Source organism: Oryx dammah, unplaced genomic scaffold, assembly GCF_014754425.2.
Source record: "Oryx dammah isolate SB20612 unplaced genomic scaffold, SCBI_Odam_1.1 HiC_scaffold_2, whole genome shotgun sequence".
Lineage (NCBI taxonomy): Eukaryota > Metazoa > Chordata > Mammalia > Artiodactyla > Bovidae > Oryx > Oryx dammah.
Genome location: NW_024070186.1, coordinates 177264085 through 177276419, shown reverse-complemented (window position 1 = coordinate 177276419; position 12335 = coordinate 177264085). Strand labels below are relative to the sequence as shown.

The window sequence follows — 12335 nt, the reverse complement described above, 5'->3', positions numbered from 1 at the left end:
CTGTCTCTCTCCTTCCAGCCAGGCTCCCTGCACTCCATCCTCTCTATGGACCGTGCTGATGATCTCTCTGAAACATAAAACTGTGCCCAGAATACAAAACATCCCAGAGTGTCACACAAGCCCTCCCTGACCTCTCTGGCCTTCTCATTTGAGCCCCTGGATCCAGCTATGCCTGAAGTCCACCCCTGGATTTTCCTGAACACAAAATTACCTTTTATTGTCTAAGCCAGTTTGAGTTAAGGTTCTGTTACTTTCAATCAAATATCAACTTGATATTATAGTTGGCTTAACACTTGTCTGTTTTTCCTCCATGAGAATGTCGGCTTTTATAAGGGGGAAATTAACTTACCTCTTAGAACTTAGTATGTAGTAAGTACTCAACAAATATTTTTAATTCAGTGAAGACAATGGCAGCAAGTGAAGGAAGAGGGAAATAAAGAGAAAAAGAGAGAAACTGTGTCCAGACCATATTTAGAAAGCAAGGCTGCCCCCCAGGCCTGAACACCCACTCATCTTAGGAGAAATCCCACTGTTCACATTAGTCCTGATTCCCCTGCCCACACCCAGCTGTGAGGTCAGCTCAGATGTGACCTGCTTCACTGGCATTCACTCATTCAAGCTCAGGTTGCCTTGGCTTTGGTTTTTAAATAACAAGAAAAAGCAAGAGAGTCTGCCTGAAATATCAACGTGGGGCTCAGAATTTATATGCTGGATCTCAAGGATTTAATAGTCGAAGGCACTCCCTACTTGCCTCCAGTTCATCACCAACACCCAGGGAAAGAGAATCACTTTGGCTTTGGGGACACCCACCAATCGTACTGCCAAAAAGGGGGACTTGGTGTTCACTTACGGAAGTGCAGCCAAGAGGAAGGGTGGCATAGAGGACCTGGAAACCTCCCAGTATTTCCACGCCAAACAGTTAACCTGTTTAAAGATTAAAGCAGTTCTAGGAATTGAGTCCAATAAGACCAAACACAGATTGTGCTTTCTGTGGGTCAGACACTGTTCTAAGTGCTTTGAATACATTCACTTATTAACTTATACGTTCACTTTAACACCCTAAGATGTACGTAACACTATTACACCAAGTTTATGGATGAGGAAACTGGGGCAAGAACAAGATGCCCACAAAAATTTAAGTCTGAGAATGCTCACCACAGTTTCTTTTATAACTACAAACAAGATGTGACCTTAAGATACATCACTAGGGGACTAAGTAAATTATGGTTTAGTCATATGGTGGAATATTACACAACTATTTTGCTTCCATATGGTAGATTTATGTGTGTGTATATCATATAAACTTAACAGAACGTTGTGTATGGTATGAGCTTATTTGTGTTTTTTAAATTACATGTAGATATGCTTTAGATATACCAAAAATTCTCCAAGTCAATAGCAAACTTCCTCTGTAGTTATACCTCTGAAGCCGCATGACTGACATTTGAGGCAGGATAAATCCACATTGCAGGAGCTGTCCTCAGGATCATGGGATGGTTACATAGCATCCCTGGCCTCTAGCTACTAGATGCCAGTAGCATCTCCCCCAGGTGTCATGAAAAAAAGTGTTTCCAGATATGTCCAAATGGTTCCCTGTTGAGAACTATGCTCTAGGAGAAATTTTACTTTCTCTCTATTGTTTTGTTTTATAATAATTATGTTTTTTCAGCAAAAAGATAAACAATAAAGGCAAATTTTCTAATTACTGGTATCTGAAGGTTCTTAGAACTGTGCAGAGTCAGGAAAGGAGGTTTATGGAGACATCTCTTCCTATTTGAAGGTGCAGGTCTTCCTCAAAGTGGGCCTGAACTCCATCCATTGCATCAGTTGGATGAGTGGAAGGAGACAGCCACGCCAAGGTCCAGGTTACAGAAATTACCTGCTTCCCGCCCTACCTGGGCAAGGCTTTTTGTAGATTTCAGTGGTTCTCACCAGGGAACTGTTAAAATGAAAAGTATCAGGCTTCATACCAGGAGCCCCAGGGAAACTCCACAAGTGGGGAGTATTCTTCAAGTTTTGCTGAGGTCTAATTGATATGCAGAGAATTACACATATTTAATGCATACTCTTTGATGAGATGAGCACAGGCAAACACCTGTGATGGCAGGCACACAGTCAGGGTAATAGGCGTGCCCAGCATCTCCCAAAGTGTCCTTCTGTCCCTTTGCTTTGGTTCTTTAGAAAGAGCACATAACTTGAGAGCAACCCTCTTAGCAAATTGTGAAGTACAGATACCATATTGTGAACTGCAGATGCTGTGTGGTACTGCTAACAGCTGCTGCTAAGTAGCTCCAGTCATGTCTGGCTCTGTGCAACCCCATAGACGGCAGCCCACCAGGCTCCCCCGTCCCTGGGATTCTCCAGGCAAGAACACTGGAGTGGGTTGCCATTTCCTTCTCCAATGCATGAAAGTGAAAAGTCAAAGTGAAGTTGCTCAGTCATGTCCGACTCTTAGCGACCCCATGGACTGCAGCCCACCAGGCTCCTCCGCCCATGGGATTCTCCAGGCAAGAGCACTGAAGTGGGGTGCCATCGCCTTCTCCGCTGTGTGGTACAGCGCATCACAACTCGCTCATCCAGCAGAACTGAAACGTGCTGCACAGCAAACAAGCCTTCTAGGCAGTGCTGATGCAAACTTGGCTTTGAGAACCACTGACAGAACAAACAATCTAAGGGAATGACAGGCTTCATTTAAAATCTGAACATTATTCTAATGATTTCAAAGGATTATATAGTTGGCTTTACCCTTCCTGGTTCTTGGGGAGAAAATTCTCTTTTCATTTTTGTTCTGTTGCAAATATTTTCTAATTTTCCTTGTTACGGGTACTTAGATACACCCATCATTTAAAAGTGGGACATTTAACTTCCAAATTCATGGGTGTTTTTAAGTATCTTTGATATTAATTTTCTCATTTAAATGCTTTCTTCTCTGCAGTCACCCTCTTTGTTTTTTCAGTCTTTTAATTTTATTGAGGTTTTCAATGGCTAAGTCAAAGAGCTCTCTCAGTAAATGTTACATTGCATGTGAAAATATGTGGGTTATTTTCAAATATCTTCTAATGTTGATCTCTAACACAATTCCACAGTAATAAGAGAACAGATCCTGTATGGCTTCAATGCCTTTAGACCAGGAAATGTTTGAACTTTGTTTTATGTCCCTGGATATGTTCCAGTGTCTCCTGGTTTATAGTCTACGAGAACTTGAATAGAATCTATATCCTGCTGTTGTATGAAAATTGTATAAATCTTAATTATGTTGAATTGATTCATAATGCTTTTCAGGTCTACTATAAACTTACTGCCTACTCATTCTATTAATTTTTGAGAGTTTGATATAGAAACTCCAATCTGAAATTATCTACTTAAAAAAATAATTGTAATATATAGTGGAACTGTGTGTGACTTTGTTCTGTATTTTCCAAGTCTCCTTGGAAATGTGTTATCATACTTCCATAATTTAAAAAAGAAAAAGAAAACAAATAAGATTTTAAAAAATAATAAAAAATAAAAATATATGGAAGGGGAAAAAAAAGAAAATGTTATTGCTTGGAAACATTTCATTCAGATCTGAAATGCACAGGCCACGTGCTCCCCCTCTCAGACACTATAAAGCTCGCTCTTATACTCCAAGTCCAAACACTGTTTCCCAGGCCTGCTTTCACTTACTTAGATACAGTGAAAATCAGGCACTGCTTCTGGTCTCCCCAAAGAGTTAAAGAGGCTACCCCTGGAAAGGGTAGGAAGGCAGATGAGGGTGTGAGGAGCACTCCCAGGAGCATAACTGTGAACGTGCAAAAATGATCTACTTGCCAGCTGAAATCTTAGGTTCACATCTGGGTATAGAATAGCCTGTCTGCTGAGACTCTGGCTGCAGAGGCATGGGTATGTGGAGCTTTTAAAACAGAAATTAGAGAAAAGTTGGCTCAATGCCTGGCCCCATATCATCACCTGCATCAGTAATCCTGGTACGAGTATCTTAAGACACCACAGTTAATCCACCCGGTGACCAGGGTAGGGAGAGAGAATGAGAAGCAGGGAAGGGCTTTGATGGTACCTGATACGGTGAAAGCAGAGAGAAGTTGTTCTCGAAATACTGGAAGTGAGCCAGAAAGGGGTCGGCACTCATGGCGTCAATGTAGGGGCACGTCACACCTTTGAGCAGCTGCCCTGCACTACAAAATGAGACAAGGGGCCCAGGAGAAAGGGGCGGCAGGGAAGAGGAAAGAAGGAGCAAGAGCAGGCAGATCTGATCCGACACCCACTGCAGGCAGGACTTCTGACTCTCCCTCCTGGGGAATTAGGCTCCTGGAGAGGGAGACTGCAGTGGATTCATCAGTCCCAGGCTCACCTCAGGAGCTCCTCAGGTCTCCTGGTCGTTTTTGACAGAAGCTCAAACAGGAACAAGGCCTGAGGGGAGAGAATGATTGCCACGTTGATGGAGCACTCATGGGCCATCATCATGAGTCCTATGCTCCCATTTCACAGATGGGAAAATGGAAGCTTTGTTATTTACCTAGAACCACACAATTGCAGGAATCCCCCGATGGCTCAGAGTCTGCCTGCAATGCGGGAGGCCTGAGTTCCATCCCTGGTTCAGGAAGACCCCCTGGAGAAGGAAATGGCAACCCACTCCAGTAGTCTCGCCTGGAAAATCGCATGAATGGAGGAGCCTGGAGGGCTACAGTCCACAGCGTTCCAAAGAGTCAGACACGACTGAGCGACTTCACTTTCACTTTTACACAGTCATTAAGCAGCCAGGCTGGGATTTGAGCTGGTGTCCAGTGATTGCAGAGCCCACGCTCTCACACCCCAGGTGGTCCAGGAGGTGAATGACAAGCAAAGTCAAGACAGTGAGGCGGGAGGTTTACTTGCTGTGCTCAGAGAAGCTGCTACCCAGTTGAGGAGCCCCTGCCGCCCCTATTTCATGCCCACCTGCTGGTTCCTGAACACAGCATTCCAGGAAGTAAAACTGATGATGACTAGACCAGGATGGGCTAGAAAGTTCCATAGATAAAGAATCTCCTGGGTCTTCCCTGGTGGTCCAGGGGTCAAGACTCCACGCTCCCAGTGCAGGGTGCCTGGGTTCAATCCCTGATCAGGGAACTAGATCCCACATGCTGCAGCTAAGAGTTCGTGGCCCCTTCAACCTCTCTGAGCTCAGCAAGTCGCCTGTCTAAGCAGCTCACTCCCCACCCCCTGGAACCTCTGCCTCCTCCCCTGGCTTACTGTCTCCTTAGCACTCATCAGCATCTATCATCTAACAGGGCACACATTTATTCCCTGGAGTACCAGCGGTTAGGATGCCATGCTCTCATTGCCAAAGACCCAGGTTCAATCCCTGGTTGGGGAACTTACATCCCACAAGCCCTGCAGAGAGATCAAAAAAAAAAAAAAGGTAGCAGGGCATACATTTAACTACTGATCTTTTGTATATCTCCCTTATTAGGAAAGAAGCTCTCTTCACTTCTGTGTCCCCAGGACCACGAACAGCACCTGGCACCTGAGAGGGGAGAGAAGTGGCCAGGGGCTCCATAAACACCATGAATGAACAAATGAATGCAAGTCAGAGGAAGTTCAAGGGCCTCCACAGCACAGCTCTTCCCAGGCAGCCCCAGTAGTAACTGCTCTCATGTACAGTGCATGCCCAGCAGAGTCTCATGAGAGATGAGCCCCATTTTGCAGATGAGAAAACTGAGGCCATGGGAGGAGAAGCAGTGACCCCAAAGTTAATCAACACTAGCCCTGGAATTCACACTTGGGTTTCATCTAACTTAACACTATTCTGCCTCCTGAGTTTGTTGCTGTTGTTCAGACACCAAGTCATGCCTGACTCTTCCCAAGCCCATGGACTACAGCACACCAGGGTTCCCTGTCCTTTACCACCATCTCCCAGAGTATGCCCAAGTTCGTGAGTTTAATCACACAGAAATAAGTTTGTTTTACCAAGTACGAAGTTAACCTTAGAACAGACCTTTCCCACAAGACAATCAGAAGTCCAGGCACCATCTCTGGGCACTGCAGTCATACCTGACTCCTCCGGATCTCCTTTTCCTTCAGGACTGTGGAGTTGAATCCAGGTTCCCTCCATAAATCAAAGAGAGACACTTCCTTAAAGAAAGCGCCCTGTATTTCAACAATGCCAGAGACAGTATCTCCCGTTTCCATCACCTGTCAAAAGTGAGAAGAAACATAATAACAACTTTGAAGAGGATGGACTGAGTGTTGGGTGAGGGCCAGGCGGGTGCTTCACAGGCAATAAGTCCCACCAGATCTGCTCAGCAACCCAATGAGGTGGGGACAGTCCTTATCCCCATTTTACAGGTAAGAAAACCAAAGCTTAACGAGTAATTGGCTGAAATTTGATAACGTGAGATTCAAGCCCAACTCTGTCTTATTCCAAAACCCACACCCTTTAACCATAAGAGCTACAGCAATCTGCAAGGTATTGGTATTTTAGGCCCAACACTTTGAGTTGCTTTCTTAGCAGACTGCAATTAGACATGGCAGGTCCAACGGGATATTGATGCCCAGAAGACCCACTGCAAGTGAGGGCGAGAGATGTGGACATGGCTTTGGAACAGGAAAAGGGGGCATTTCTGAAGCACTAGGGGAATACTCTTGCCTGGAAAATCCCATGGACGGAGGAGCCTGGTAGGCTGCAGTCCATGGGGTCGCTAAGAGTCGGACACAACTGAGCGACTTCACTTTGACTTTTCACTTTCATGCATTGGAGAAGGAAATGGCAACCCACTCCAGTGTTCTTGCCTGGAGAATCCCAGGGACGGGGGAGCCTGGTGGGCTGCCGTCTATGGGGTCGCACAGAGTCGGACACGACTGAAGCGACTTAGCAGCAGGGGAATTCAGGATTCATTTCCACATTTGAAAACCAAACTCTTAAAACATTATGACAGCAAGAAATCCAGCTGAAGAAAAGTGTTCCGGATTCAGCTGGCTGGGGACAGCACCAGGGTCTGGGGAGAATCAGGTTCGACCCCAGAGGCACTTTCTGGAAAGGAGGGGAGGTGGGCATCAGAAGAAGGCATTCTCCAGGCTTAGAACAACCCCACCCAAAGACAGAGCCCCCTCACAAAGTCCCGAAACCACACGCCTGAGCGCCCCGGGGGCTGCAGACCAGACATCTTCCTCTCACCTTGCTCAGGACACTGTGCTGCTGGGCAGGTGACAAGTCAGACACGTGCAGGGAGGTGGCGCTTCTTAGGAGCTGCATGAGGTCCCTGCGGTCCATGGCATGGAAGGCCTGTGTGCCGACCCCAGTCAGCAGCACGCCCATCTGACTGACGTCGTAGAAGGACAGCACCTGGGGGTGCCGGCAAGGGAGGGTGAGGACCAGCCTCGGGGCTGCACCTCAAGGGCGTGTACCAGGCCCCACTGCAGGCTGGGCATCTGAGGGGCGCTGGGGCACCACTGTGAGCAAGACACAAGCTGCCCTCCCAGACCCTCCTCCTTCCATCAGGAAAGAGACTTAAGTATCAAAACACAACACAGAGGTAACCATGCCGCTGGGGTAATCACTATGCCGTCCGAGGCCACAGCAGAATTAATAAAAAGCAGTGGAGGAGGGCAAGGCAACCCATGGCAGTATTCTTGCCTGGAGAAACCCCATGGACAGAGGAGCCTGGTGGGCTGCAGCCCATGGGGTCACAAAGAGTTGGACACGACTGAGTGACTAAGCACAGCACAGTGACCCATATGCCACCGCTGACCAGGCAACGGGCTCTTCTGTGTGTAATCTGACCTAGCAGACGAGATTTAAAAATTGGGGGGATCCTATAAAAATCCAAATTAGAGTTTCTGCTTTATTAAAAAAAAAAAAACCCGAACATCAGGCAGTACCCACAGTGGCAACAATGAGCAAGAACCTTGGGGTGAGTCATGGCACCTCTGTTTGCCCTGCACACCCCTCTCATGGGACCAGGAGAAGCCGCTGTCTTCCGTATGTCACCTGTCAAGCAACTGACACAGCAAAGCCTCGCACTCATCTATCTTCACGTGGAAGCTTTGAGGTGAAATAAAGAAGCATTTTAGGATGTGAGTCTGATATTATATATATATATATGAATGTAGCTGGACACCCTAACAGAAATCATGACTGTTTCCCAACCCCTCCTTTGGGGTAAAGAGGCTAAATGTAATATAATCAGAAAAATTTATTGGTTTTTTTTTTTTAAAAAAAACAGTTGAGTGGTTTCCTTGAGCTATTCCCTGTAGAATGAACAGCCTCTTACTGTCCTTAAGGAGGGCAAAGACTTTTGAGCACTTGGCTTCTTAGCAAAAGTCGCCTCATTCCTCTGTAAGAAGAGTTGGGTGCCAGGAAAGGGAAAAGCCACTCGGCCCAGGGCTGGGAGGAACAAGACTGTCTCCCTCAGCGCTCTAAAATCACATTCACAGAGTGGACTTAGGTGGCCCCAGTCAAAACAGAAGGTCTGCAAAGCCTTCAAACTAAAGTCACCACAAGTCTTGAAGGGACAAGATGGATGGGCTACCCTTAGCTTTGAGTCAGAAAGAAGAATGAGTGGGCAGTGGTCATGGTGCCATGGTAGAGGCAGTCAGCATGGGAATGAAGCAAGTGGGCTCTGAAGCCAGATGGCCCTGGGTTCAATCCCAGCCGTGTCCCTTTCATGTGGCCTTGGCAAGTCCCTTATACGCTCTGTGCCTCGTATGAATGACCTGGAAAATGGAGGTTATAACATTACTGACCTTATAGGGCTGTTGGGAAGGTTAAATGATTAACTCAGTGATCGCTAACACTCACTGAGCTTGGACTCTAGGTCACGTGTTATCCAACCTCTTCCTGTGTACCGACTCACATAAACCTATGGAATAGGAGCTACTGTTATCCCCATCTTACAAAGAGGGAAACTGAGGCAAGGAGAAGTTGTCAGTTCCCCACTGTCACGCAGCAGACACTTTCACACATGGAAGACCAAGGATTTGCACCCAGGTAGCCTTCCTTGGCACCATCTTCTTACCGATTGGCTGCCCCTGCTGAAGGTCTATAACCAGCCCTTCGGTCTTGGGCCATTAAAACAGAGTCCAATGCTCCAACTGACCTTCTGGTGGGCCAGGTATTTGGCAGACAAGATGATGACCTGGCTCCTGGCCCAGCCAGAGACCTGGTTGAGGGTTGAGATGGCGCCCTGCACAGCCTCGGGGGAGAGGGATTCCAGCTGACTGTGGGTCAAGCCCACGACTGCATCCGACAAAGAGCCCAGAGTCTCATTGAGGGTCTGGTTCTCAGTGGCAATTTCCAGGAGCTCAGCTTTGAGCTAGAAAGGGAGCAAGCCAGGGTGAGAGTTGATAGCAAGCAGGACGGCGGCTCCTCCGGACTATACCCCAGCGTGCACCTTCCCCCTCCCTGCTCATCAAAAAGAAGGGGGCTCCTGCTGAGACCAGACCACGAGTCACCGCGCTGAAAATGCCACCTCTTCTGGCCTCGACCTTCCTATGCTGCAAATTCACTCTATGCTTCATTTAAATATTAATTATTATTAAATCAACCTTAAAGCATGGCAGAAGGAAATTTTGTTCACTCATAACTCCACCACATTCGTGTAGCATCTATTTTTTTTGTGACCTTGAACTCTACATCCTGTCTATATGGCTGCTTTTCTTTTATGAAATATCCAGGGAAGCTTTATAATATATAAATGTGTAAAAATAATTCTCAACAGTAACAAGAAAGTAAAAGTCTCCTGAAAATTCTACCTCAAAAAAAATTACTATGGTTAGTAACTGAGCGTTTATGTTTCCAAAATTTCTTATGCCTATATAAATAAACTATGGTATCTAGTCTTTACATAGGTGTAACATGAACAGAAATGCAATTTTCTGCTCTATTTAAAATTTTTCATTTAAAATTATGTCTTACAAGTTTTCACATTTTTGTGATTCCCTTGTTTTTTATAACATGCCTGTCCAGTTATAGTCAAGTGTGTTTCCCAACTGCTTTCAGTAAAGAAGGCGATCAATTTATCTGTTGTAACGTGACCTCTATACAAGAAAAAAAAAAAAAAAACAGAACAGTTTTTGTTTTAACACCTGAATTTGCATGAACCATATAGTCATGTCAGAGGCGTGTGCGCAAGTATTCCAGATGGCCACTGGGGGGCAGCAGAGTAAAGTGAAAGAGACAGCTATCACAGCTGGTTTTCTCCAAATTCAGCAGCTCCCCTTCCCTAGAGATCAGCTTCCACATCTGCAAAAGGCCTACAGCAGTGGCTCCCAAAGTGCGGGGCTTAACCAGTAGTTTCAGCATCACCTGGAGAGCTGTTAGAAATACAACATCTCAGGTTCCACCCTAGCCCTCCTGAGTCAGATGAGAGTATTTATTAAGCTGTTTCCAACAAGCCCTCCCGCTGATTCTGATGCACCCTCCCAGTAAGAACTATTGACCCAAATGAGCCAAAGCGTTCTCTCATATCTAATCACACCCAGCTTTCTTCTTGGTCACAACTGTCCCTGTGGCCCTAAACTACATTTATTTTATTTTTGCTTGAGCTTGCTTGGGAAGGATTCTTTTCCTGAGGATTTGGTGATGTGTGAAACACTGCTGTGGAATAACTGATGAGATGACCAAAATTTTCTTGAATATTGCTCTCATGTTATCTTCCCATTTGAAAAATGAGAAAAACAAAAAGAAGTGAGAGAGGCGCTTCCCTGGTGGCTCAGTGGTAAAGAATCCTCCTATCAATGCAGGAGACCGGGGTTCAATCCCTGGTCCAGGAAGATCCCACATGCTGCAGAGCAACAAAGCCCATGTACTACAACTACTGAGCCTGTGCTCTAGAGCCTGGGGGCTGCGACTTCTGAGCCCACATGGCGCAGCTACTGAAGCCCACAGGCCTAGAGCCCATCCTCCACAAGAGGAGACCCACAGATATGGGAAGCCTGCACATCACAACTAGAGAGAAAGCCCATTCAGCAATAAAGACCCAGCATGGCCATAAACAAATAAACAAAATCTTTAAAAAAAAAGAAGAAGAAGTGAGAGAAGCCAGAAGAATTAAGACTTTAAGGGAAGAAAGGAGAGAAAGAGATGGGGTCGGGAGGGAAATGAGATAGTCCCCATGTGCCAATTTGCCCAAAACCTTGGTCTAGGAATTCAGTAACCTCCCTGGCTACATCAGAATCATCTGAGTAGCTTTGAAGACCTACCATACCCAGGCCAAACCCCAGGCCAATAACTTGAGAATCTCAGGATAGAGCCTGGGGAAGGGATATGACACTACTAGAACCAGATTTGAGTTCTTTTACTTCCTCTCTATTCCAAGCACAGTCACCAGCCAAGCAGCTTCAACGTCGCCTGGAAGCTCGTTAGAAATGCAGTCTCGGGCCCCACCTAGACCTTAAATCTGCATTTAAGATCCCCAAATAACCTCACGCGCATTGAAGTCTGAGGTGGCCACTCTGATTAAACTGATCTATTCAAGCTTGTCCTACAGTTTTTTGTTGTTTCTCCCTACTTTAAGCTCATCCCAGTGTTTCTGCTGTGTCTGGACCTAGATCTCGATTCACCCTTTCTTGTGAAGGGCAGACAAGACTGTTCTTCCCTTTTCTCTGGCTAGTGAAACTGAGGCCAAGGGTGTGGGGCCTCACAGCACTGCTGCACCTTCTGAACACCAGCCTGGAAGCCCCTCAAGTGGCTGCATTTGATCATCTGGTGAAGGAGGACTTGGGCCACAGCAGCATCCAGCAGCTCCAGGTCATCGTAGAAGCAAACCAGCAGCCCCAGCCTGCGTGAGAAGATAAAGGGATGCTGGTGGAGGGCAGAGAGGAAGGGGCCACAACCAAGACTCCACTCCAGTTAGAACCAAGAGGTCACAGTCACAACCAAGACTCCACCCCAGTTAGAACCAAGAGGTCACAATCATAGCAGCTGCTGAGCACCAGGAACCGTGTTGAGCCCTTTAACTTGGATTATCTCATCACAACCCTGCAGGGTGAGTGCTCTCATTAGCCCCATTTCACAGAAAGGTAAACTGAGACTCAGACAGATTAAGGCAAGGGGTGCCGGGCCTTAAATCTAGATCCATCCAACTATGCTGTCTCTCCTCCTGGGGCATTAAGGGATACAAGGAAAGCATTTCTTATCCACGCAGAGATAAGGGATTTGCCCACCCAGAGGGATTCTCTGAAGCAGAAGTTTATTTCCAGGGTGCTTTACAACCAACACCCCTAGATGATGATGCCTCAAAAGAAAATAAAAAGACAGGAGTCAGAACAATGTAGGAGCAGAGATGAGATCTGAACCCTGGTCTAGCTGGAAGCACTGCATCTATTGGTTAAGAACATAACTTCACCCCCAACTGGAATTT

General features: G+C 46.4%; 1 protein-coding gene across 1 annotated transcript in view; it reads right to left on the bottom strand.

The window, feature by feature from the left end:
- The window catches only part of OTOA (otoancorin), a 70164-nt gene that overhangs the window by 35271 nt on the left and 22558 nt on the right, over positions 1-12335 (bottom strand). Inside the window, exons 11-17 of the mRNA XM_040257765.1 lie at positions 11630-11753; positions 9072-9287; positions 7151-7318; positions 6028-6168; positions 4349-4407; positions 4055-4172; positions 851-924 (exon numbers count right to left, since the gene is read on the bottom strand). Coding sequence (XP_040113699.1) covers positions 851-924; positions 4055-4172; positions 4349-4407; positions 6028-6168; positions 7151-7318; positions 9072-9287; positions 11630-11753 — 900 coding nt within the window. The remainder of the gene's footprint in view (positions 1-850; positions 925-4054; positions 4173-4348; positions 4408-6027; positions 6169-7150; positions 7319-9071; positions 9288-11629; positions 11754-12335) is intronic.